This window comes from Prinia subflava, chromosome 20, assembly GCF_021018805.1.
Source record: "Prinia subflava isolate CZ2003 ecotype Zambia chromosome 20, Cam_Psub_1.2, whole genome shotgun sequence".
In the NCBI taxonomy this organism is placed as follows: Eukaryota; Metazoa; Chordata; class Aves; order Passeriformes; family Cisticolidae; genus Prinia; species Prinia subflava.
Genome location: NC_086266.1, coordinates 5,615,907 through 5,643,618, shown reverse-complemented (window position 1 = coordinate 5,643,618; position 27,712 = coordinate 5,615,907). Strand labels below are relative to the sequence as shown.

The following is a 27,712-nucleotide window of genomic DNA, read 5'->3' as shown; positions in this document are numbered from 1 at the left end:
AGCTAGGGGATGTTCTTCAGGTGCTGAAAGAACAGCCAGCCCAGGGCTGAGCTCCATTCTCCAACCTTCCTGGGTTTCTTGGTGCAATAGATTTCTCTGGGCAGCATCATGGAGGTGAGAACTTCATGATCACGGGTCATGCAGTGCCTCAGGTTTCCCTCAGCCTCTCTCTCTGCTGATTCCTGTGCTCCACTTCTTGTTCTGCTGCTCTCATCACATTGTTGAACAGCAGGCAGGATTTCTGGGCAGAAGGAAGAGCAGGCCAGATGTCCACCCCACAGTGGTCAGCCCTCCCTGGAAGGACAAGTGCCACTGACATGGGATGGGCACAGCACCAAGCTATGGGGAAGAGGGATGGGGCAGGGCCCCTACAGCAAGGGAAAGGGGCAGAATCCAGGAGAGCAAGCAGTGAGCTTCCCCTTCATCCCCCATTTCCTGGTCAGGCAGTTATGAAGTTCCCATGTGCCACCCTAACATCACACCCTGGCCAGGCTCCAGAGCTGCTCAGATAATCACAGCCTTCCTTTCAGAGGCACATGCAATAATGGCCAAGGGTGACATGGCTCTGCAGAAGCAGAAGGGCCAGATGGAGCCAAGGCATGCAGGGGTTCAGGAATCAGAAGTAATGAGCCCGATTTTCCTCCAAGCCTTGGATGACGATGTCTTTGTTGTGGGGTTTTATCTGTCACTGGGCTAATATGAGGCTTTCCCAAACCTCCCACTGATCCATGACACTCACCAGCCTGCTGATCCACAGATATTACACAAGCTGGGTTTCCCAGAATCACCAGCTGACAGCAAGCTGGCCAATTTACCGTGTTCAGTGGAGAACTTTGAATTCAAACACACCTGGAGCCCACACACTCCTCCAGCTCTTCCTTCCACATCTCCACTGAGGTCCTTTGGTGTGACAACACAGCTGCATCTCCCTGCCTGTGCAAGGGATAAGTGATTTTCCCCCTCTGATAAGTGGGGTTTTCCTCTGATAAGTGATTTTCCCCCTTTCATAAGTGGGTTTTCCCACTGCACACACACCAGAGTTCACTGGTGCTGCTGGAGCAGCAAACAGGAGGTGCAGGAAAATCTGACTTTCCACTTGCCTCTGAACTGGCAGCCTAGAGCCCCTCCACCCTGCACCAGTGCAGCTCCAGCAGCAACAGAAATGCTTCCCAATGATGCATCCCGCTGCATCTTTGTGGAGGACCATGAAGTGCCCAGGCAGGGCCAGAGTCTGGCCATGGCCATCACAGCTGGGGCAAGGATGGGAGAGCTTTGTGGGGAGCTCCCAGCTGGCCCTGCCAAGTTAATCTGCACTGGGATAGAGGGCAGGACCCACACTGGAAGGGGCACACATGTGCCAGGCTGCCCTGTGCAACCTCCTGCTTCATCTGGTGCCTGCTGGGGGATGAGAGATACCGGGAATAAGGGAGATACCAGTCCTCATCAGAAACTCCCTGCAGGTTGCACTGCACTATGGAAAGTGCTCATCATGAACCTGGAATTAATTTTTAAAAAAACAAAGGCTGGGACAAGGCAAAGGGGGTTTTGAAGGGTAGATAAGACCAGAAATTGCATGTGTCCCCTTGTTCTCCCCTTTTGTATCCCAAAAAAAAAAGCAAGCTTTGCAAAGATACCTGCAAATTCTGTCCAGCTGGGCTTTGTTACCAGAGCTCAGCTGGCCATGTCAGGCCATCCCTGCCCTGCCCAGCATCCCAGTGTGGGAGGCTGAAATGCCAGAATCCACAGCTCTGGCCAGGGGGAAGCTGTTCCAGCCCTGCTGAGGCTCACTGACCTAAAAAGCACGTGCCCCTTTGCTAAAAGGTCTTGTGTGTTTTAAAACAAACCTCTCCTCCCTTTCTGCCAGCCCAGCTGCAGCCACATCCCTCTGTTTGTGCCCCAAGTCTGGTACCCAGCAGCTCCCAGCCCTTTAACTCCCTGCAGCAGCATCCCTGAGCTGCCCTCCCATCCCAGCCGTGTGTGGGATGCCTCCGGGCACCACAGCCCCCCTCCAGCCCCTCCCGGAGCTGGGATGGCACCTGAGCCTGCTGGAAAACTGGGGAGCTGCTGAGCCTGGCCCTGCTGAGGGCTCCATGCCCGGCTCAGTGTGCTCTGCTGAGCAGCTCCTGCCAGCCCCAACCCCCCATTCCCAAATTTTCTAAAGCCTTTCCAAAGGTTTTCCTTCTCTCTCCTCCTTCCTGCTCCATGAGGCACGCAAGGCAGAGGTGAGGAGTGGCAGACACTCATGGTGCAGTGAGCACTCACTCCCCTGTGAGCAGAGTTCACCTAGAGGGAACAAAAAATACTGCAAAAAGGAGAGGAGATTACCTGGGGGGCTGGAAAGGTGTTGGGATGACGGGGACATCAGTTGCTGAGGACAGGAGAGCTGAAATCCATCTCCAGATGAGAGGATACTGATACTCCAGATAAGGATACTGATAACTACAGCCTTTGCTGAGGCTCAGCTGAGACCCCAAACCAAAGAGGGTGTACGCTGTGAGAGGCTGGAGTGTTGACACGACAGGGGCATGAATGGAGGAAGGTATTTCCTGCAGAACCCCAGAGGCAACAAACTCAGCCAAGCATGCACAGGGATTCCCCAGACTCTCCGAGGACAGGGCAGAGAAGTCTGAGGGAACAGCAGCTGAGTCACAGCAAAAAGGGAAATAAGCTGGCACTATAGGTATGGATTCAAGAATGAATTTCCACCAGATCATTTTCCAAACACCTTTATTAACATCTATCCTATAAGCTGCTTCTCATCCTCCACCTCACAGAACCCCTTTTGGGACGGAAATGCTCTTTGGGAAGCAAACCTGGACTGGCCTTGGACCCCTCCCCACGGGTGCTGGTTCTGTGCAGCCTGGGAGCAGAACTGAACCCACTGCCACACGACACCAAAGGTGCCTTTAGAGAAGTGTAAAGATGTAAAGATGTAAAGTGTAAAGATGCCAGATCTGAGCATAAGAACAAACACACTTGTGCAGAGGAAGGCAGAGTCTGGGGGGACCAAAGCAGTGAAGATTTGTGAATCCCAGGGAGGGGAGCAATGCAGGAGAGGAGCCATGGGGAGCACAGGCTGTGTGCTGCTGAAGCAGTGACAGAATGGAGGGCAGGAGGGGGCTGAAGCTTGGAGATATTATCTCCAGATATTATCTGAGCCCACCATAACTCAGTGAGGACACAGAAGGGTTGGTTGTGGGCCAGCCATGGTGTGCAGGGGTGTGCCCAGATCACCACAGCACTTCAGGGAGCCAGCTCGGACTGGGAACCTGAACTTCCCTGTCTATGGATCACAGAGCAGCAAGGGGGGACAGGAGCAGTTAAGGCAACACAGGGTATCCTGTCCCTTTCTGTCACTGCAGAGAGAGGAGGGATACAAAATTAAGGAGCCCTTCTTCTCCTGCAGTCCCATGTCACTGTGCAGGACACAAACATGCCCTGAACCCAAGCAGAGCCCTCACAGATGTGTTTGTGCTGGTTTTGGAGACACAGGTGTACTGTGTCAGACCAAAAGTCTTTACAGAGTCATAGCCTGTCTTCAGTAACAGGAAAGAGAATGGCAGGGAGGAATATAAATTAAATAGGGTCTTTGTTGTGATCCTTAATTCTGCAGCTATTTGGACTTAAGGATCTCTTTAGTCAGAGCTGGTACCTTCTTAATTGAAGATGCTCCATTTCTCTTATGAGACTTTATCTCATTTCTCAGAATATTTAACCTTTGGCACCTGCAATCTTGTGGCCGTGAGTTCCACACCGAGTTCCTCACTCTATGCACATCCCTTCAAACAGGTACAAATCAGGGTTTCTCTTTTCCAACTCCCTGTAGTGCTTGTATTAAGCCAGTAAACAACCACAACCTTGTCCTCTCAGGCTCACAGCGTCCCACCTCCTTTTAGACACTTCAGGGTTACTCATCAGAGCTCAAATAACACAAACACTCTCCAAAGTAGTTGAGAGGCTCTGACAGAGGCAGGAGGCAGAGAAAACTGTTGCAGGGGTTAAGCACAGAGCAGAGCTCTGGCAGAGTCTGACGTTCAGCAATGGGTTGTTGCACAAGAATAGACTGAAGGCAAGGTAATGGAAATAACTTTCCACAGAGCCTGTGCAATTAGATGTTACAAAAGCATGAAGTCAGGAGCATGAGAGTATTTTGGAAGGTCTAAGCATTAATATGGAAAATAAATTCAAGTTGTTACAGAAAGGAGCTCACAGGAAAGAATAGCTCAAGGATGCTGAGCCTGCTGCTGCAGGACTCCATCTTCCAACTGCTTCCATGTTTGAACAGGACTCCCAGGCAGCTGCTCCCTAAATCCTCAGCACAGCTCCTAAGAGATACACGTCCTGGGCAGGCTGGGTCAGATCATTTTCCTTTGTGCTGTGACCTCGAGAACCCTCAGCACTGAACTAGTCCAGAGGCAGAAGTGTGCAGGCTCATTAGGGGCTCCACTAGACTCAGGCACCAGGACCAGAAATTGCAAGAATAATGTGTGTGGAGAGGTCAAATATTTGCTCAGAGTACAGCAATTCTGGCAACACAGATATTGCCTGTGCCTGGTCCATTTTTGTGGATGACAAATGAGTTGGATACCTTTCAGTGGGGCTTTGAAAGTGAAGGTGACTGTTCCAGGCTGCTACTGGAGGCTGTTTCACCCAGCACTTGTGAGGTTCTGGGAGCAATAACTTTTCTGCAGGGGAGAGAGTGCACTGCTCTTCTGCTGCTGAGGACTCTGGGCATGAGCAATAAAGGAGGTTTTGCACCTCACCTCTAGCTCTGGCTGTACCACTTGACTTTTTTGCTGCCTGACTTTGATAAAGAACCTCCTTTTGGAGAAGCAACCAAATAAAAGTCCTTCCCTCTATAAGCAAATGACATATGGTCTCCTTGTCCAAGATCACAAAAGAACATTAGGAAAGCCAAGATGCTCCAGAAAGAGGGAGAAAAATGGAACATCTGACTTAGTAAAAACCAAGCTGCCACTGCCAGAGACTAATGAACAGTTTGCTGGCTTCAACTTCTTTGATGATTAAACACCAGCTCCTGTTCCCGTCATTCTTGGGAAAGAAATTAAAGGACAAAATAGTCCTCAAGTATGTTTCATTTGAAGGAGGGGATAGGAGAAATAAGAGGAATTGTTTTGAAGGGGAGCAGACAGGATCTGCCTGCAGTCAGCTGCAAGGAACTGGAATGGTGTAAAATGTACAGGAATATACAGGAATATACAGGAATATACAGGAATATACAGGAATATACAGGAAGGACTGAGCACAACAGCCACAGCCCTTCCTCATCCAGCTCATCAAAAAAGGGATTGTCCATCTCCAAACAGATAAATCAAGGCATCCCAGACCTCAACGTGCACCAGTTAACCTGCCATAAGTAAATACCTGCCAGCAGCCTCTCCAGCCCTGAGAGGACTCAGTTCAGACTCTCACCTTTGCTCGAGGCAGGAGGCAGCAGCTTTTGTACTTACTGTACTTTTCATGGGCAGAGCATCCTGCCAAAATGCTGCTTTTAATTTCTGTTTTGGTGCAAGTGCCAGTGCCCAGCTTACAAGTCTGAAGTTCTGCATGACAGCTGTTATACATAAAGTGACAAATATTTCAGATACTGCCCTTCTCCCTACACTTCAGCCTAGCAGGCAGGAAAGACACAGTCTTTTTCCACCTTCCTTCTTTTTGAATAGCCAGATGTCAGCACTGACTTGGTAATTGGGAAGAGCACTCTTCCAGCAGTGCAAGGAAGGGTTGGCTTCTACGATACACTCTATGCCCTTCTGTGCTGCAGGTCTGTGTGATCTTGAACTCATTTTCTTCAAGACCAGAGAAGTACTTTGCAGGGATCTGTTCCCCTAATCTGATCTACTTTTGTAGTAATTTGCATGTGTTTAATTGCTGAATGCATGACCAGAAACTGGGACAGGTGTCGGCAATATCCTCCCCAGCTCGGGGTGTGCAGGGAAAGGGTGGCTTTGTTGCCCTATTTCTCTCCTGCCTGGCCCCAGCCCTGCAGCACCTGGGATGGTGCTGGCCCTGCAGGTGCCAGCTAAAGGACACAGCTGGGTCCTGAGCCAAAGGGATCTGCTGTGACAAGGACTTCAGAGTGCTGACCTGGCCCTCGTGCCCTGTCTGAGCACCACGTGTCACCTGCGAACTGCCCCCGTCCTGCTGGAAGCACAGATCATGAGGGAAGAGCCAGAACTGCTGGGCACAGGGACGAGCCTCACCTGCTCTGTGAGCACTGGCAAAACCTTGCTCAGAGTTACAGGCAGCAATCCCAAAATCACCACCTGCAGCACATGTTGCTCAGGCAAGGCTTTGAAAACAATTCCAGGCACTTTCTACCCCTGAGCTATGAAATCTGTGAGCTGATGCACACCATTCCTGCTGGGTGCTCTCCTCCCTCTGGCCCCCAGTGCCAGCAGCCAGGCCAAACCCAGAGCCCTTGTCCTGTTTCTGTACCACCAGCTAGATTGCTCTCAACACCCACCACAACTTGAGAAATTGCCTTTTCCAGAGAGTAGCCACTAATGGGGACACATTTCTGTTTCTGGCAAAGCAGCACAGAAGGGCACACTGTGGCCAGACACTCAGCTAAGGGCAGAGAAACAAGGCCATATATAAAATTTGGGAAGGTCACTACATGAATTTGACCATTTTGGGGGCAGAAAGGGATGCTGTTACACGATCCTCTAATCCTAAGTGGGCTGGGAACCAATAGGGAACTCACATTTATGTTTTGCTAGAGCATCAGATGTCTCCAAATGGCTGCTCCAAGCCTTCCCGAGTCCCTTCTCTCCTTTACCATATTTACTTAAGGCAAAATCTTAACTTAGCCCCCTTTTTTAACTCTCTTAACCTCTCCCTAGCATGCACAAGGCCACCTGTGCCCACACTGTGGGACACACAAACATTAATGACCTATCTCTTGGAGTCTCAGAGAAGAATTATGATCAGGCATTGCAGAGCTGGGAAAGGGAATCCAGGAACTTGTTTTTATTACAAGATGCTTTTCGGTGTGAAATGCTTTTGGTGATTTAAAACAGATTATGCTGACCCTCCATAGAAAACCCTGGTGCTTTCCAAGGCCATCTTCACCTTCCACTGTTGACCTGCACTAATCCAGCCCTCTACCCCACTGCCTTCCACAGGAATTCCATCTCTCTCCTCCCCTCTCCTTCCTGGCACTGCCCCTCCTGCCTTACAGCCAGTGTCCTCCTGTACACACATATTGGCACATCTAATACACAGCCATGAAAGCTCAAAAATGCTTTTAATAATTACTTGGTATTTAATTAAACATGCAACAACCAGCCTATTAGAGTAAATTAAATCTGAGCGAGGCGTTTGAACAGTGACTAGTGAAGATATCAGTTTCTAAAGCTCTCAGAAGGATGGAGAAGAAAACTGGATTATATCAAGGGAAAGTTGATGCTGGAAGATGAGTGATGCTTCCTAAACCTTTCCCCCACATCTCTGGGCAAGTGCTAAGTGTGTAAACACAGATTTTTTTTTTTTTCCTTCCTGAGGAAAAAAATTAGAGCTTGTAATTCCCCATGCTGTCAAGACCTCCAGTGCAGAGGTAGGAATTCATGTTATAAATAAAGCAATATTGTTGCTTGACATGGCAAAATAAAATGCAGTGTATCCAGCTCTGAGCATTGAAACCATGAGACTCTGCAACAACATCAAGGCACACAGGGCTTTGAACACATTGTTTTAACTTAGAGAAGGAAGGTTTCCTGTTTCAGGTTCTGAGAATTGCCAGAAAGATGTCATTTCCCAGGAGATAGCCAGAGGCAAACAAATCCTTTAAATTATTTAAGAAACTAGCATCTCCTGGGTGAAACCATCACCTCGACTGGGCTGGCACAGATTGGCTGGACCAAAAACTTAGACTGGTGTTTGTTTCCTGTAGGAATCAAAGTTTGATCACGTAGGAAGGATGAAGTAGATGGTGAAGGGCAGAACATATTTCTGGCAGGGGGTTTCTGTTAGGTCAGGCACAGAGGATGGCAGCCCTGGGGTTGGGAAAACAAGGCCTGCTTTTCAACAAGAACAAGCAAACTGGATGGGAAACATTTCACCTGCAAACCCTCAGACTCCTGCACTCAGAGACCCGGGTCTATTCCTGGGGTGACTTTCTGCACCTGAATATTCTGCACAGCTGAGTCTGTGGCCCCTCAGGTGACAAGCTGTGGGAGGGAATGGTGACAGAGAAAAGGGCCAGCAATCAGCTTTTTCAGCTGCAGTGTGGGCAGAGCACTGCCCAGTCATGCTGGGACAGCAGGAAAGGGCAGGGGTGTCAATGGATCTGTTCTAGGGTTACTGGAAGTAGCAATCCTGATGGATGGATGATGGATACCTCCTCCTCCTCCATCCATGGGTCGTTCTGCCCGTGGTTATTCTAGACCCAAGCCAAGGGAACCAGCCCAGGCTGAGCCCAGCAGCAGTGCCCACCATGAGGACCACGCTGGTCCTCTCCCACTTCACCCATGCCCATCCTGACTGTGGGATCTCAGACCTGATGGGTGGGTGCTGGTAACACTGAAAACAGCATTCGCACTGCAGCTGTACCAAACACTCCTGATTCTGCTGAACAAGTCAAGCTTATTACAGGATGCACGAAGGGAAAAAGAAAAAAGAAAAAAAAAGAGGTTTCAGCAGGCTGAGGAGGTCCACAAGCAGAGCAGACTTTGACTTCACAGCCAACTGGATGGGGAGAACAAGCTGCAGTCCCTGTCCACGCTGAGTGAGTGCTCGCTGCAGCACCAGGACCAACAGTCCTGGAGCCAAGGAGCTCTATTTGCAGAGCTGGCAGGGAGCCCACGTGAGCTCAGTAAATAAAGTATCCAGATAATAAAAATACCCAAAAGCACGGTTTAATTTTTTTTTTTTCTGAGGGATCTGATACAGAGAGAAGTGTAGGGCAAGCCCATCCCTCCAGAAGAGTGGAACACACAGAACCTGAAAGGTCTGATGGCTCACAGCTGGTACAGTTAAATACCTGACACTCCTTTTTGGGGCAAACAGCTGGGATTTGGGATAACAAGGCTCAGACAGGAGCTTCTGTATTGTAAAACACCAAGTCCCTGCAATCCTAGCTGCAAACTCTTGATGGATAAAAGGGTCAGTGCTTTGTGCATCAGTGACCTAGGAAAGCATCAAAGGAGGTGGTCAGGGACACAGAAGGCACAGGCTGCCTTCCCCTGCAGTCACCCTGAGGATCCAGGAGACACCGGGGTGGCAGGGTGCTGCAGAGGGAAAAGGAGATGGGATCCAACCCGTGAGCAGGGAGCGTGTTTGGGGTTTGCTTCCCTCCTCACCAGAGCCTCAGATGGGAGCTCAGCACACCCTGGAAAGTGCAGGCAGGGAAGGGAAGGGATGGGATGGGATGGGATGGGATGGGATGGGATGGGACGGGACGGGACGGGACGGGACGGGACGGGATGGGATGGGATGGCATGGGATGGCATGGGATGGGATGGCATGCTCAGCCTGTGACCCGGCGCACCATGGAACAGGCAGCAGGACACCAGCTGTGCACACCTGGCAAGCAGAGGCATGGGAGGGGCCAGTGGACCTTGCCTTTTACTCCCTCCTTTGCCATTTTTTTTCCAGGTGGGGCTAGCCTGAGATTGTGTTAGTGCCAGGGCAGCAGGGACTACCCACAGCTCATCCCACATGCCTGCATGCCCTCCTTCCCCAGAATGATCCCTTTGCCTGACCATATGACCTCTCTGGTTCTCCAAACAGCTCAGCGGACCCTCTTCCTTCTACCATCCCTTTTCCTTGAATGTTCCTTTTTCTCTGTAGCCTAGCAACTCAGCACAGACTCAGAATATTAACAGCTCCTGTCCCCACACACGATCTTCTCCAGAGGCCTGAAAAATGTGATAGCAGAGAGGCTGAGAGGGGTAGGAGCAAACATGAGAGATGTGGGGAGCGTGCAGGGAGCCTCTCCCAGCATTCAGAAACGGCAGAGCCATTCAGCTGTCGGATCTGCCACCTTCACTTAACATGTACATAACATATAGAGCTATTTATAGCCCCATTTATTTACATATTCAAATAGCAGCACGACACGCAAGCACTTGTATTTGGATTTAGGTTCTATATTGAGGCACTGGCACTCTTGCACAAATACATTCTGTGTTGCTGGGTGCTTTAAATGTATATATGACAGCATGTCAGAAGGTCAGAGTCTCAAGGTCTAATTTGGTTTTCAATCAAATCAGATGAAGCTTTCACTTGGGGGGAAAGCTACTTTAGCATTCTGCAGTAATCCTCTCCAATGCTGCAACATTGCTGTTGAAACAGGTGGCAGTTTGGAACATTGCTCTCCAATAGAGCCTGCTTTTTAATACATGTATATATAAAAAAAATATATATAGGCTGGGGGAGTTTTGCCCATGTAAAAACATGAATAAAAATTTAAGCAAGGGGGGGTGGGGGGAATTATCCCAGGCAGTTTCGTGCAGTAGGAATTCTAACTACTACAGGAATGCTGGGGTGCAAGCTGAAGTGGTTCATACAGCACCATACAACACTGACATGTTCAGAGCTAAAGATAACTCGGCTGCTAGAGGAACAGATGGAGCACTGCAATGCATAGCCCTGCTCAGCACTGAGCACGCTGCAAACCATCCAGCCACAGCCTCTCCTCCTCCCCAGCACCATCCTCTCCTGGCGTGGGGCGCAGTCACCTCCCGAGGGCACAGTGAACTCGGCCTCTGCTGGGATGGTTTGGGAACCTGCCTGTGAGCCAAACTGGAACTCTGTTCTGAGCACTGGGGCAGAGCTGCCTCAGCCCTCCCCAGGCTTGAGCTTGTACTGGAGGACTGGCAGAGCTGCTCCTCAGGGACAGGGATTCCCAGTGGGGGATCACTCCTGACAGCCGCCTTCCATTCATGCTGCAAAGCCCAAGGTCTGCGCTGGGAATCAGCCACTTCACCCCACAGCTTTCCCATAACCCAGGATTTCCCATCATGCAGGTGAAGAACATTCTGCACTCTCCCATTAAGATATCAGGTGAGTGCTGGAAGATCCCCAGGCAGAAACAAGAGTAGAATAGAAAGCTTCAGGGGCAAGAGAGAGAAGTGTTCCCTTGTCCAGCAGTCTTTCCTCAACTGAGAGCTTGCTCCAGCAAGGTTCTCACAGTTCACCTCCCACTTAGGGCCAAATCCTGCCATTTGGCCAACAAAAACATTCATTCAAGGTCATCATTAGTGTAGAAAAAGGCATAGCCCATCAGCTCAAGCAGAGGGGAGCCCTTTTTGGGGAAGCAATGGAGCTGTGCCCTCACACGAGGAGAGCCTCAGGCTCTGGTGGCAGGAGTGCTGCTGCTCCAGGCTGCTCCCTGCTCCACGGGCTCTGTCTCCAAAGGAATTCCTGGGGCTTTGTGCAGATCCAGCTCCCAGCTGGCCACGGCACTGGTGATCTTTGGCTGGTTACTTAGCAACTGGACTCTAAGTAGTAGTGAATTTACTGGGCTGTCACTGCAGACGAAGCAATACCAGGAGCAAGGGCACAGGGAGAGTTTTGTCATGGGGATGGGATCACTTGTGAAGTATTATGGAAGGCAGGCGAGATTTTTCCCTTCTACAAGTTGCCATAAATGCAGTAAATATTGACATATGAGTCACACTGACCTATTTTCTAGCTTTTAAGCCAGGACAATCTCTTTGCAACTGATTTCAGAAGCAGTGAATGGGGAGCACTTCAGGCCCCTTCACGAGTTCACTTTATTCCTGACTGTTTTATGCAACCTCTTTGGAAGAATCATCCCCATCTGTCAGGCAGACAGGGGACCACTCCTTGTTTAAACCTGAGCACCCAATCCCCCCACCACCACCCTGCAGAGCACCCCTGAGGCCAGATGCTTTCCTTGTCCTCACACACTGCCTCAGTCCAAGGAATGTTTCAGCACAAGCAGTGGGATTTCTGCTGAAGAAAGTCATTGTGTGATGTGAGCAGGTGTCCTCATCTGATCCTTGACATTTTAGGCAGTGTCAGTGCTGGTGAAAGTCACCCTAAGCCTCAGCACTCACAGGATATCGCTGCTGCAAGGATAAAATATCCTAACCACAAATCTAATGATGGCACGTGAGGTGGGTCCTTGGCATCAGCTTTGCAAAGGTGTTTCTGGAGCTCAGTGGATTTCTGCTCTTGCCCTCTCTCCAGACGAGCCACAGAGCAGGCAGTTGTGCCTCCTGCATACAAACAAGAGCCTCTCAAAGCTGCCAAGCCCAGAGTTGTTTGGAGGTTACTCCACCCTGCCACAGCCATCTTTTATTCCTCCAAACATCCCTCCAGCAGCAGGAAAAACATCAATACGCTGTTGCTTTGCCTCAGCCAGCCAAGTGGTCCTGTCTCCCACTTCCTGCTGCTGGAGAAGCAAAGTGAGCAGGTCCCCAGGGTGACACAGGGGACTGTGTGACTGATGGCAGTGTGCACATGGACCTTTGCCTCCCTGCTAAGTTCTTGGACATTTTGCTCCCCTTGAGGAAAATGCTGTTTCACATGTACAAAACCAGCAGTGTTTGATTTCCCAGCCATCCTGTGCAGCCCCACACACCAGGAGCTGAAGGGACAAGAGCTGTGTGAGCCCAGCAGTGCTGAGGAAGGTACAGACCCCTGCCAGCCCCCCTTCATCCCAGCTGTCTGCTGCACTGCCCTGGTTTAGATCACAGCACACAGAAGCCCACTGTGAATTAAAAAAGCACATAACCTGCCCCTGCTGTAGGGACAGCTCACCCCAAGTCAGAGCTCTGCCATCCTTACCATGAGAAGATCAAGACTCATGGAATCATTAAGGTTGGAAGAGACCTCCAAGGTCACCAAGTCCAACCTTTGACCAAATACCCCCATGGCCACTAAACCATTCCACAAACTGCCAGGTCTGCTCGGGGTTTGAGCACTGCCAGGGATGGTGGCTTTACCACTTCCCTGGGAGCCTGTTCAAATTCTTAACTGCTCATTCAGTGAAGAAATTTTTCCTGATACACAGCCTGAATCCTTCTCCACCACCAAGGCCCCACAGCACCCTCTGCTACCTGCAACCCTTCCATCCCAGGAGCCTCCAGCAATGCAGCAGGAACACATCCCCTGCAGCACCATGGCAGGGCACCATCTGCAGCTCAGCACCAACGCTGCCTCCCAGTTTTCCCATATTTTGGCAGTCCTAAATATTCAGCAGCCTTGAATACCGAGATGTAATGTATACACACACGGAGTTTAGATACCACAGTGTCACAGGGCTGGGGATACCCAAGGCTACAGAGAAACATTTGCAGCACTGGAGTGTCATGTCACACTTGTATCTCACAGCATACAACTCCAGAAAACTGACTGTAGGATTTAAATACTTTAACCTTTGCTTTTTAAAAACATTTGGATACCCAAGGACATAGCAACTGAGAAGTATCTGTTTGTCATTTCTCCATTGAAAAGAGACAGCAACAAAACAGAACGTTTTCAATTAAGAATGAGGAAAACATTGATACATTTGAAGAGAGTAGGTGGTACTAAAAGGCACAGCGTAATAGTGGAACTTTCTTCTTGAAAATCTTGGTTTTTTAAAGCTCAAGACATCTACACCAATGGAAAATCCTTTTCAAGGGCACATTGCAGCAAAGTCGGGTTTGTCCAGCATTGCAGGTGTCCATATATTCCAGTGAAAGCAGAACTGCAAAGCCTGCTCAGGACAGATTCCACCACAAATTCTATTCCAAGCATGCCCAAAAGAAAATTTGATGTAGTGAGAAGAGTGATGCCCCACTGATGATGGCGTAAGAGGCTGTAGGATGAACTGTCCTGGTAAAGAACATTCTTACACAAAACCTGGTCCACTTCCTTTTGGGTTAAAAGCTAATTGAAAACCCTTGCAGCTCATGGTTGCCTTGAGACACGCTTTACATCTCTCTTGAACAGGGAAATCTGCCAAAGCAGACAGCTTGTTTTTCAAGCAAGCTTTGAGAAGTTGGGAAATAGCAGCCACGATGCTTCCTGATAACCTCCAAGAGATGCAGTGCAGCCTGCCAGCGCCAGAGCAGCCACTCCAACCAGGCACAGCCTGGAAACAGGGGCACAGGGCTGGGAAGCACTGAGGCATTGGGAAGAGGGTGCCCAGAGAAGCTGTGGCTGCCCCTGGATCCCTGCAAGTGTCCAAGGCCAGGTTGGATGGGGCTTGGAACAACCTGGGGTAGTGGAAGGTGTCCTGGTTTGGAATGAGATGAGCTTTAAATCCCTTCCAAGCCAGGCCATTCTGTGATTCTTTGAAGCAAAACATCAAGGTCAGATTTGCCAAGCACCCTGCCCCAACCCCTAACCCCTCCCCACTGTAGATTATCCCCCAGCAAAAGGAATTTGCAATCCCACAGGCATCCTGCCTTTCACACCCCTGTTCCTGCAAACGTTTTTATCTGGAAGCCTTGTTTCCTACGCTAGCCCTCTGCAACAATCCTCTTGTAACTTTTCAACTTGTCACCAGGTTTATAAAACTTTAAAGCCGGTGCTATAACAAACTGAAATGATGTTATTGCAGATGTAGGAGAGCATCTTGGGATGAATAAATTATAGGAGGCACAAAGAAATCATGACTATAATGGCTGGATGCTCCGAGCTGCCTACGGTGTGCAGACACAGGAGGGAGCAGGTACAGGACTGCACAGATCATAGGGCAGGAAAATTGAAGCCTTATGAAGGGTAACCTCCTCTTATTTCAAATGCATACAAAGCTTCTGGTAGTTTTCCTTATTGAAATAGTTCATTAATACTTCAAGGGAGTCTGAACTGTCTGGTGCTAGAAAAATATGTCCCCAGAGATTGCCTGGAGAGGGAAAAGGCTACATTGGAAGGATTAGTCCTTGTCTAGTCCCACCATGCAGGAATATACAGCACACCCTGAACAGGCCAGTCCTCAGCTGGATGAAAGGACATCCAGCAGTGGGGGAAGACTTGCAGCTCTTTTGGTACTGGACACCATCAGAACTGCACCACCAGGGCAGGCTGGCTGAGCCAGACCCTCAAGGTGACAGACTGGGCAGCATTCAGGGCATGGAGCACAAGGACAGACACCCACAGGCTGCTCCAGCTGAGGGTGGCATGAGCTCCTCACTGCCACAGCTCCTCATTCCCCAGCTCAGAAATGCTGCTGGGCTCCTCAGTAAGCTGGCACCACACCACGAGACCCGAACGTGTCACTGCCCCAGTGCCACTGCACACCAGCAAGAGCCTATAAACACCTGCAGGTTGTTCCCTGCATGCCTTAAATTTTTAGTTTTTATATTTTTCAGATCCTGCACTGTGTTAGTGTAAAGCTCTGAACTCCAGAGAGTGTTGGTAAGCTCTCTTCAGTTTGGTCAGACAAAATCCTGCCAGGCCTGAGAACCAAGGTCACCATCACCCCAAAAAGTGTAAACAAAAGTAAATTTTGGGGAAGCAAACTGGGGGAATGTGACTTCATTACCTGAAGCTGTAATTGGACAATTAACCTCTGATGTCCAAACAGACCAAACTTATATCTGCCAAAAAAACTTGTGACCATCACCCACCTTGGGTGCAGCCTCTGCCAGGATTTTAACTGCCCAAGGTAAACCTGTTAAAGACCATTAATAAAGACCTGCTTCATTCTTTTAACTCTGCCCAGCCTCTGTTCAAGAGCCCTTCCAGGCATCACCCTGCTCACTGCAGCTCCACCCCAGGTCACCTCAGAGGAGGTGGGTGAGTTATCCAGGAGACACCTCCCTCCTGTCCTTCAGGGGTCACTGAGCTGCCCAACAGCAGCATGAAGACATTTCTCCCTCAGCCTGCCTTCAAATCCCCAACCTGCAAATTCGTACAGGAGATGAGAAGACTCCAGCAAGGCCTTTCATCTTCATGGATCAGCACTTCCCACAGGGTCTGCCACTCAGATGTGCCCTTCCCAATACCTATTTGGCCTGGCCCCGGCATCCCTCCCCAGACATTTCAATTGATGTCACTGATCTTAGCTCAGCAAATAATCCTTCTAATCACTGACAAGAACAGAGGCTGCAGCTCAGCCCTGCTTAGCCGTGCTAAGGGGGGTACACAGCAAGAAAGCATCACTCTAGAAAGTGAGCTTGAAGATATGGCTGACCACACACAGGCAGCAGCTGCCATGAGCCAGGAGGTGACACTTTTTAAATAAGGGCTGCAGTTTTGGTCTCTCATCACTGGGAGATGGTCACCACTGTACCTGTGAACACCCTGCATGGCTCAGGAGCTGGGAATGGCCCTCAGGGAGCTGGAGGTGCATCAGCTTTGGGTGTCAGAACGCACATGGCATCCTCAGGCAGCTGCAAAGCATTCTGTGTGACAGAGTGTCTGGGAACATCCAGCATAAGGACATCACTGTGCTGCCTTTTCAGAGAGCCCTGTGTCCTCCAGGACAGCAATGTCACCACGCCTTCATTTTGGGAACACTGTTCCCGTGGGAGTGAGGGCAAGGAGTGCTCGTGGATGGGGCTGGATGGCTCCACAGCACCACAACCAGCTGGACTCCCATGGAAAACAACTTTTGGAAGCGTGCAATGCCTGGTCACTGAGAGCACTTGTTCCCCACCACCAGGCAGCCAGCAGGCGCCAGGAGTCCCAGGGAAAGGCCTGGGAGAGCCGGGGGCTCTCCTCAGCCTGCCCAGTCCCAGCACCATTGTTCCCAAAACCATGTCTGAGGATTAATTAATTATCCTACAAGGGGCAGTAAGTAATAACACTCCTTGTGGAACAATAGAAGCTATTTGGTCGCCATGACAACCCAGCTTCACTTGTGTGCCTTTAATTTATTCATTGCACAGTTCCTTTCCCAAGCACACATGATGCCAAAAAAATGCCTTGTTTTCCTTGCCAGTATCCATGTCCAGAGCGGGGGTAAAACACAGCCCTTTCCCCGGGGCATGTGTCACACAGAAGAATGATGCACATAAAATCCCTTCAGCCTGGAAACTTGCATCACATGAGAACTCTTCTGTTCCCTAAATGTTTGTTCTTTAAGATGATTCTGATTTTTCGCCCTTTTTTTGAAGCTGCCTCACCACGGTGCTCAGAGATCTTGATCCTGAATAAATTCTCACCTACAGCCACTCATCCCCCATCCCCAAATCTTTCCACACCTTTTCCCCCTGCCCCAATCTATGCAGGCAAGACGGGCAGGAAATTATTCTTGTCAAACATAGGAGGGATAATCAAAAGCCCAGAAGTGACATTCCTTCACATCCACAGGAGTGTGGCACGGACAGTGATGACCACAGCCATGCCACCACCACCAAAGCCCTCAGTGTCCATCACTGTGCTGCTCAAATTCTGGATGAAGGCCTGTGCCAGGAAATCTGTGCATCTCAGAGGGATTATTGCTGCTGTTTCTGCCCCAGTTCTGTGCCAGAGGGAAGCAGGGGCTCACTGGAGAGGGGAGAGCACCACATTTACCTGGCAAGGGTTGGAAAGTGCTGCTGGGCCAATGGCTACTGCATGTGTGAGCACAGATGCCCACAGCTGCTGGACAAAGCACTGGACCAGCCCCTTTAGCCCATGGACACCCCTCCAGCAGGAGGTTCATCCTGCACCAGCCTCTGCACGGCTCAGCTGCCTTCACAGAAGGGTTTGGATTGCAAAGGACCTTAAAGATCATCTTGTTCCAGCCCCCTGCCATGGGCAGGGACACCTTCCACTGTCCCAGGCTGTTCAGAGCTCCATCCAGCCTGGCCTTGGACACCTCCAGGGATCCAGAGGTAGCCACAGCTTCTCTGGGCACCTGTACCAGGGCCTAATCACCCTCCCAGGGAAGATTTTTTTTTCCTAAGATCCAATCTGAACCTATTCTCTCAGTCTGAATCCATTCCCCCTTGTCCTGGCACTCCAGGCACTTGTACAAAGTTTCTCTCCACCTTTCTTGTGGGCTCCTTTCAGGTACTGGAAGGCCACCCCTAAGTTGTTTTTTTTTCCAGGCTGAACAATCCCAGCTCTCCCAGCAGAGCTGCTCCATCCTTCTGATCATCCTGGAGCCTCCCCTGGACCCTCTCCAGCAGGTCCCAGTCCTTCCTGTGCTGGGGACAGACCTGCTCAGGCTCACAGGGGCAGCTGCTGCAGGGAGGCTGAGAACCAACCCCCTCCCAGTTAGGTTTGTGCCAGTCTTGGTCTTAAGCCACAAGCCCAGACCCCAAATTGTCCATTTTGGCCTTAGCAGGAGGGTGACATTCGGGGCATCCCAGAACATCCAGGCCCAAGTGGAGCCTGGGGGAGGAGATGGCTCAAAGTTGAGTTGTGGCCTGACAGGCAAGATAGATGGAACTAGGTTAAGCCATCTGGCCCTGCTAAGCTGAGCCTAAACTCAAGCACAGCTACAGTGCCTCTGTACCCAAACCTAGGGCCACACACAGTGCCCAGTGTCATTGTCACTGGACTGAGGTGTCACAGGTCATGCAGAGAATTCAGGTGATGGTGGGGTGGTAGCAGAGAGGCTGCAAAAGAAACTTTCACACAGGAACATCAAATTTCATGGCTGGCTCTTCCCCCTGGGTCATTCCAACATATATTCAGGCTTTTCAGGCAGTTTGGAAACAAAACCAACTGGTCAGGTTGTGTCACCTCCCCTCCTCCCCTCCTCGGAGCAGCAGCAGAGCTGGTGGGCCAGGGAAACAGGGCAGGGGAGGCCAGAGACAGAGAAATGGGACAGGAGCAGTGGGAGGCCAAGATTTTAATTGACTTGAACTGCAAGAGCTCTGAGCTGGCCCAGGATTCTCCTGCACAGGTCAGGAAGGGAGGAGCTGGGCAGGAACTGTCAGGAGGCGCCCACCAGCCTCCCACTCCACCCTCATCTGAAGAGCCTGGAGGAAAAGCCTCTGGACAGGGGGGAGAAAGACAAGTTTAGGCAATTACAACACAATCTGTGTCCTCTGCTGGGTGCTCAGGGCTCCTGAGGGACAGTCCTGGATGTGAACCTAAACCATGACCAAAGCAATCAACAAATTTCAGATTTCACCCCAAACCATTCCTACCCAAGCTGATATTTTTTGTTGTTGTTCACAGTGGTATGAAAAGTTCCAGTCTATCAATGCCACCCAAAAGCAGATTTCCATTAGATCCCTCTCTGTCCAGCACAGATCTCCGAGGAAATGTTGAGTTACCACCAGCAAATGAAAACTTACTGTTTTTAACTTTACAGAGACAGACTGACCACAAAGCCACCTTTGTATCAACCAAAAATACAATTCACATCTCCTTTTTTAAGGCACAAGCTTTTCTGACTTGGGGAGGTGTCTGTGCAAGCAGCACAGAAAGGTTAACAATCTACTCTGGATGAGATGCCACAAGCTCCAGAGGGGCCAGCAGAGATCCAGATGCCTCCAAGGAGCCATTGCCTTGGAAGTAAATCTCAGCCAGAAAATGGAAGAACAATTTATCGTGTTTTGGTTTTGTTTGGTTGGTTGGTTTTTTGAGGGGGAAGTTTTTTGGTTGGTTGGTTCAATTTTTGTGGGTTGGTTTTTTTGTTGGGGTTTTTTTATGGTTTTTCCCCCTTTCTTTCTCTTTTTTTTCTTTTTGTCTTTCTTTCCAAACTTACCATGTTGACTTCAGAGATCTGGTCAATGCTGGAGATGTGGATGCTCATTCCCACTGTGACAGGGTTACCTGAAACACAAATAGGCTGGGTTAGGACCATATTCAAATCCTCTCTTATCTGCAATATAAGAGTTGCATGAATTTGATTTTAAGCAGCCCCACATTCCCTGAGTATCATGGCACTGAATGTGCTCAAGTGATTAGATTTCTCTCACTCCCAGACCTACAGACTCACCCCAAGGAGCAGTGCAGCCTAAGCTTGATTTTTTTTAATTCCTGGAAGTTCATTACCCCCTAGTAACACAATTATCTCTGGTTATTCCAAATAATCCCTTCAGAGACCATCAGTGGGCTCCTGGCAGGCTCACATAAGGTGGTCCTGATTGACCATACAGAGAGCACAGCACCCAAGCCCATGCAGGAAACGCGCTCCAGCTCCCTCCTCCATCACTGAGCACTCAGTCTGAAAATCCCAAGTGAGTTCCAATACCCAAGGCACCAGACAAGTAGGGGAAAAAGATCTATGAAGTGAAGAAGCAGCATTTGTACCGTGGCTTTTCAGAGCAGAGCTCGGATTGGGGAACAGAACAAAACTCTGACAGTGAGGTTTAAACCACAAAAAACAATTAACAACGAGATACACACCCACTACCACCCCAGCAAAACCCCTCCTGTAGCTGGAGATGGGGTTTTTGCATGTTACCCCTCCCCTGCTCAGCCCACAACCCCAAAGGCAGAGCACAAACCCAACCCCATCCCAAGAAAACCCCTCTCCTCGCACATGCAAGGTGGAAATGATCCCGTGCAATGCATCACTAGAAAGGGAAAGGCAAACAGTTGTGCCACTCAAGGTATTAACTCTTCCATGCACTCATTAGTAGATCTAAGTGCTGAAATATTTACAGATAATCATGAAATGGCTTAGAAAGTAATTAGGAGATTGGGGGAGAGGGGAGAACCACACAACTGGAAATGAAGTGATTTTTTAATTATGTGTTACCAGAAGTAGGGAAGCAGTGTCATTAGGGGTGCCTTGTGATTGGGTGTGCTGTTCACCGAGACCCTCTGCTGCAAATTAAGCAGCATTATCCTTTAATGGAATATGAACAACACTGAAAACATCAGAATCAACCACTGTAATTAGGCCCTGCTATGCAAATCTCCTTAAAGAGGCAGTGCAGGCTCCAGCACCCCGGGCTCGCTGACAGGGTGCCCGAGGCAGGGGTGCTCAGGAGACCTCGTGGAGCCTCTGAAGATCCCCTCACAGACACAGCTTAGTGCTTGTACCTTCATCCTTCACAAGGGAGCCAGGTGGGAAAATAACCAACAGTCACACCAGGGAGACACGATTCTCCCTCAGCCTCTTTGTGCCAGAGGCTGACACTGGCACAGCAAAGCTTTTAAGGAAGTCTCACTTTGATAGTTTGTCTTTTCTTTTTTTGCCCTGAAATCAGGGCCTTGTGATGGAAGCCATAGCAGGAGGAGGAAGTCAGCGGTGCCCTGAGGATCTTGCAGGCTAATTAGTTACAGGAGGAGAGTCAGGGCCATGCACAGGGCTGCAGCAGAACCTGGCAGAAGCCACATCCCCATTCCAGAGCCTTTCTGCCATGCAGTGCTGTTCCCTCCAAGAGTGCCCCACTGTCTGCTTGGCTTCCAGCCTGTGCTCATGTCGCCGGGGCTGTGCATCCCCTCCTTCCCCAGGGTTCTTTCCCCCTCTGAACGCAGCAGGCTGGCTGGTTAAAGCAGGGGAGCGCTGGCAGTGGGGATACACAAATATCTGTCAGACCCAGAGCCCATCCAATCCATTCTATCCATCCAGACGTTTGTGCTGTGCTCATCACCATGGCATCCCAGCGCCCGGGGCCATGCAGTGACTCAGAGCTCCAGACCTCCCCACTCCCAGCTCCGGGAGCAGCTCTGGGGCACAGGGATCAGCTCCCTGCAGAGTCAGCAGGGCTCCTCTTGGCACTGCCAGCTCCTCCACATCCCATCTATCAGAGAATCTGGAAGGCTCCACTGCCCACCTGTGAGCCCTGGGGTGTGCAGCCCATGGGCTTCTGCGTGTGACTGTCCCACAAACAAAGAAATGCAGGTCCTGCCTTTACTGCACCCACCTTATCCTGATGCCAGGGGAGCCATTTCACCTCCTCCAGCCCTGTGGTGAAGGCTGGCTCCCAGCCTGCTCAGGACAGGGATTCAGGAGTGTGGACACAGCCAACACAAAAATATGCCCTGACTCTCAGTGCAGCCCAATGGAAAACCAGGCCAGCTGGTGCCCAACATTCAGACTTTAAGTAGTACAGAAAAATAAACAAAGGACATCAATTCTGCCAATGTTAATAGCTTCAGGCAAGAGGGATACAAAAGTAGGGTATTTCAAATATGGGATAACGTCATCTGTGGATTGGTCCAGAAGAGACAGAACTCTGCATTTGTGGATCTGAGACAGGGCAGAAAAAGTAAACCTGATATTAAAGGCCCATGTTTTATCTGTGCCTTGCCAGTGGGTATAAAGAGGTAGACTCTCTCCCCTTAAAGAAAAAGCTTCTGCCTGGAAAGGATTTGTAGGCAAGATCACAAGTGAGGGAGTGTGAGAAATTCTGCCACTTTTACCAGTGAATGGCACCCTCACACATCCCTGTTTCTCACCACCACTGGAGAGTTCATCAGCATTTTGTCCTGAAAGTAGTTTGATGCCTGAGAATAATGCACTCAGGAAGTTGGAAGGGAAGCAGAGAACAAGTTATAATAAAACCTGTCCTTTTTCTGCAAGTGATACTTGTCAAATATAAACACCGTCAAGGTAGAGAACAAGTTGTGCTAATCTGTAGTGTTTTCCCAGCAACCAGTTATTACTTTCATATTTTATTTTATAATGCATAAACCCCCAGCACCTGGAGTCACATTGCTAACAGAAATAACTCAGCACAAGTGTAGAGGAAAGGTTGTGTTTCCAAGCCTGTGTGTTCCTGCACTCCAGCCAGAGGTGATGGCAGCCTGGACTGGGACATCTCTCCCAGAACTCAGCTTGGACTGGGACACCTCTCCCAGAACACAGCTTGGACTGGGACATCTCTCCCAGAACTCAGCTTGGTTCTGAGCCTGCAGAGCTCACTGAAGGCCAGAGCACAAAATTCAGTGAAACAGGGGGTGATCACTCAGGCAACTGCTCTGAGCTAAGGTCCAACCCATCCCCTCTTCCCTCCTACCCAAGGAAGTTAACACTAGAGCAAGCTTGGGTTCCTCTGCCTTCAGATCTCCGACTGCAACACAGACACAGCCAAAAAGACTCCAGACCTGTGGGAAGGTGAACAGAGCTCGATTTATGGTCCACTGAAGCCACATCATTTTTATGAACTCCAGCCAGCGCTTCAAGGTTCCTGGTTCCTGCATCTCTGACCACGTGAACTCGGCACTGCTGGCAGAGCCAAGGTTTGCAGTTGCTGAGGGACAGGGATCAGCCTGAAAATCACCCTTTAGTCTGAACTACAGGAACAAAGGCATTAACAGGGTGTCAGAAATTTCACAGCTTCCCTGAACAACACCTTCCCGCATTTCACTGCACTGAAAGCTTTTCCTAGGTACCCAAACCAAGCCTTCTCTGCAGTTTAAATGTAGTTTGGTCTCATCATTCCCCCCTCCCTCCACGACAGTGAAAGAATAAATCAATCATCCTTCCTTAACAACAGCTTTTATGTTCTGAGAAACCACGACATCCCCCTCCCTCCCCCACCCATACTGCCTTGTCTAGATTAAATGCACCTGATTTCTTCAACCTCTCCTCAGAGGTCATGTTTTCTAAAGCTCTGACAATTAGTGCTGCTCTCCTCTGGCCTTTTGCCAATTTGTCTACATCTCTATTTTAAAGCCTGGTATCCACAAACCAGCCACTGAAGCAACAACACGCTCGTACAGACAAAAGAAAAATCAACCTCTCGAGTACAGAATCCTCCTAAAACCACAGAAACATCTGCAAACCTGCTGCACCCATCCTGGGAGCTGCTCACTCTGTGTAGGAGGTTGGAGATGGCAAAGGGGCAGCTGAGCTCCTGCCATTGGAGTGCATCACGTGTGCAGCAGGAGGGAGCACAGCCCTGTCTCTTCTGGACAAGAGGAGAAATTATTCAAGACAGCTTTGTGCATGAGCCTCAGCATTCCCTGCTTGCACCCTGCCTGTGGCATCACCAGCCTCTGAGATCCCTGCAGCAGCACGAAAGCTGCTTTTAGGTCTTCTGCTGAGTAAACAAAGCCAACCAGAGAAAATTAGAGGCTTCAGTTACTAAACCCACATATAGAACAGGTCTGTGCCTTACCCTGCAATGGTAAATACCCAGAGGCATGAGATTCCATCCATGCAAAACCCTGCTCCTCACTCCAAACCCTCCAGAAGCTGAAGGGCAGCCCCAAAACAGCCAGCCCCAGACAAGGCTGCCCTGGACTGTCTGGTGGAAGAGTTTGTGCACAGACAGGGCGGTACAGGCAGGCAGGATGAGGGCCAGGTTTGCTGATGAAGGACCCTGGCACTGCTGCGCCTCTCCTGCATTTCCAGTGACCCCCCACCCAACAGGACCAGCACCTGGGGCCATCTCAGTGTCCCCACAGGCACCACCAGCACACAGCCTGCCATTCCACCGCCAGGACTTTTCCCTTCAATCTTCACTCCACGTTGCTGAACGAGGCAGGAGCGTTCAGCATCTGCTCGTTCCTGCTGCAGAAAATGGCCTGCCCAGGCCACTGCCTCTGCTTTGTTCCCAGCACTGAACCTCGGGGCAGCCTGGCTTGGTGTTTACAGCTCAGACCCAGGGCCCACGTCACGGCTACGTGCAGCCAAGGGTTGCTTACACAAGGCCTGACAGACGTGGTTAGGTGGGAGCCAAGAGCTCCCAGGTAACTGGAGGTGCAGAAGGAGGCACATCCAGCACTGGGCTCGCCGCTGGCTGAGGAGCTGCTGCCAGGATGAAAACATTCATCCTCTTCATAAATCTCCCTCTGGCCCTCCCCAAACAGATAGCCTTGAATAATTTTTGGCTGATGGACTAATTAGTCCTGTGCTGTAGTTTTTTGAAACCACCCAAAAGATAACTCAGAGGCCAGCCTGCTGTCAGGACACTCAAATTTACTACACTCCAGTGCAGGCAGAATGGAAACGCTCCTGGGTTTTCAGCACACAGGAAGATTGCAAGAGGAGTTCACAAATTGCTGTCTGCATAATAGCTGTGCTTACAGATCTCAGGACTGAGGCTCTGCTACAGCAGTGAGAGAACGTCTAAAAGATGCCAGCCCAGCAGGCGACACAAGCCAAATCATAAAAAGGTATTCCAACACTGATTTTCCTGTTCCTTTCCTTTTATTTTAGACTATGTACAGCATCAAGCACAAACTCAGCTTATTGTTAACATTGCTTGAGGAACAAGAAAAGTTGACCATGTATCATGAAAGCAGAAATGTTCTGGGAAGCACTTTCATCCAGCATCTCTGATTTGCAGTGACATCTAGAAGCACCAAGTTCAGCAGGGTCCCTTAAGAACCTACTCAAACTTTTCCAATAAAATCTAGGTTTAAACATCCATTTAACACTTTCCAATCCTTTTCCTACTTTTTTTTTGGTTTTTTGGGGGGTTTTTTCACTCTTATTTCCATGATCTCTCTCCCATCCACAGCCAATGTTGTGCATTCCTTTTGCCAGGTTTAGCACCACAGCCAGAAGCATCAAACACATTCAGAGGATGATATTGAATCTCTCTTTCTACTCCCAGCAGCTCACCCCATGGAATCCCTCGGGTTTAAAAGGGCAAAGCCTTCCATGGCTTTACACTTTTAGGCACTGTTATACATTACCAGAAGGCGAGATGGTCTCAAGACAAGTCAGCAAACCCAACATCGGCTTTTTGCTGTGGGGGGGGACAGGTTTTATGAGGGATTTGTCACTGCTGAGGAATCTCTCGGTGGATTTTGGATCTAAAAGATGGGGCCCTGGCCTCCAGGTCATCTGGGGATGTCAATGCCTGCTCTATCCCCATGGATTCATGGTCCTGCAGGGGCAGGAGGGATCTCTACCACCACTGTTCCCATGGAGATTGCACCTGCTCTCCAAGGAGGTCTGGCAGAAAACAGTTCTTTGTGTATGACAGGTTTCCCACACTTTCCCATACTCCTTTAGGGAGTGCTTTGCCCTTTTTGTACCACTGGGCCCATGCACAGAATGAGATTTTGCCTAGCCCTGGCATGGATTCCATCCATCTACACCACACCAGGCACAGCACCACCCTGTGAAAGGAGGATATTGAGGATTTCCATCCTGTGTCATTCTCTCCTGGCATCCTGGCATTGTCACCTCATCCAGTCAGACAAATGAACCTGAAATATTTATTTAAGAAAGGGGAAGACTTGGAACTTCCCAAGGAAAATGGCACATTGCAGGAAGCTCTCACCAGGATGGTGAAATCAAGGACAGCACAAAGGCAGAATGGAACATCTGAGGAAGGGCACAACCACAGCACAGCTCTTAGGCAGACTTCTGGAATATCCAAGCCTGAATATGGTGCAAGCAATGAGGCTGCAGCTCAGTGAGGAACCAGAGCCACAGCCCTCACAGAGCGGGCAGAGCTGACCTCTGTTCCTGCCAGCACAGCTCCTTGAGATGCTCTTTGCAAACACACAGGTTAACCTGCACAACAGCAGCCACAGTCCCAGCCTGTTGTCACATGAAGTCTCCCTGTGGATCTGAACAGTCACAGAACATTTTCTCAAGCAAACTGTGCCTGCTCCTGAGCCAGTGCTGAGGGATCCTTCTGGAGGAACAGTGCTTTCCCAGGGCAGATGTAGCACCCATTCTGTGATTGCTCCAGGGGAAGCAGAGAGTTAAGGAGCACAATCTGTGAGGCACAGTGGATCACCTAATCTATCTCATGGGTATTTTTAATGGATTAGTAGGTATTAGAGTGGGATATGGCAAATATCCCATGGAAATTTGGAAGTGAGAGAGAACAATCAGCTGGCTGCAAAAACAGCGTAAAGGTTGTCCCAGAGGGATTGAGGGATTACAGAGGAAGCTAAATCAAGGTTGATTTTAAAAGATGTTGGTAGACAGCTACCCAAGCTGAATAAAAACAAGGTCTCAAATGTACAGGCTTAAAAATGGAACAAGAGAGTAGACACCAAGCCTGACAGCATCTGGACTGCCAGTGGACCCAGTCCAGCAGAGCACCTGTACACACACCCACAGGGCTCTCAGCATTAAAACAATGTTAATGACTCCTCAGAACATCATCTCTTCTTGGAAGAGGCCTAGGTCAATATTCAAGAGATAGGTTTTTAAAGCTGTTTCATCCTCAGTGATGAAAACAGTCTTCCAACAGCTTCTGCTTGTGAATCTCTTGGCCAGATTTGGTAAGGTCACAACAAAGCTAGAGGAAAATAAGTTCTCAGGTTTGCCAAGCTCTAATTTAGAGACACACAACTGCATCACCAGAACTGATCACCATCAATCTGGCATTGACCAGTGGGTCCAAGCAATCAACTCTTTAAGAGCAACTTTACCAAGAGGAGAGTGCCAGCTCCCATCCATCCCTTAGAGCTGGCAGTGCCCAGCTGAGACCATGGCCAGCCTGCTTTGCAGGGATGTCGCTGCCACTGGATTCTCTGTGGGAGCAGGGACAGTGCAGAATGTGGATCCAGACCCTTGGGAGATGGAGGCAGCGCTCCAACCTCCTGGAGGATGGGTCACCGGCCCTCCCCGTGTCCCCCAGGGCACCCACACAGACCAGCCCCGAGGCTTTGCAGTCTGCAGGGCACACACTTGGTGTTCTCCTCTTGGATCCCTCTCTGCAGAGCTGGCACTGTGAAATATCACATTTCCCTGTGTTTACACTGAGCAAATCCCAGGAGAGCAGAGACATTGAGCATCCCAGGTCCCTCCAGGTCCCCTCCAAGAGAAGCAGCAGGAGGACAGCAGGGCTTGCCAAGCAAGTGCCTGTCGTAGAGTGACAGCAAAGCAACACGAGCCAGGCTTCTTCTCCCCAGCAGCAGCGTGAAGCATTGTGCCCACGCTGATCAGCCACCCCCACACCGCTCCACCTGAGAAGACTTCCCTCCTACCTCTGTCAGGATCCTGGCAGGCAACTGCATCTCTCCAGGGGCC

General features: G+C 50.0%; 1 protein-coding gene across 2 annotated transcripts in view; it reads right to left on the bottom strand.

Moving 5' to 3' along the window:
• LOC134560617 (gamma-aminobutyric acid receptor subunit beta-4) overlaps positions 1 to 27,712 on the bottom strand; it is a 74,410-nt gene that overhangs the window by 27,001 nt on the left and 19,697 nt on the right. For both annotated transcript variants that reach the window (XM_063416792.1, XM_063416793.1), the window contains exon 3: positions 19,574 to 19,641. In XM_063416792.1, the coding sequence (XP_063272862.1) occupies positions 19,574 to 19,641 (68 nt within the window). The remainder of the gene's footprint in view (positions 1 to 19,573; positions 19,642 to 27,712) is intronic.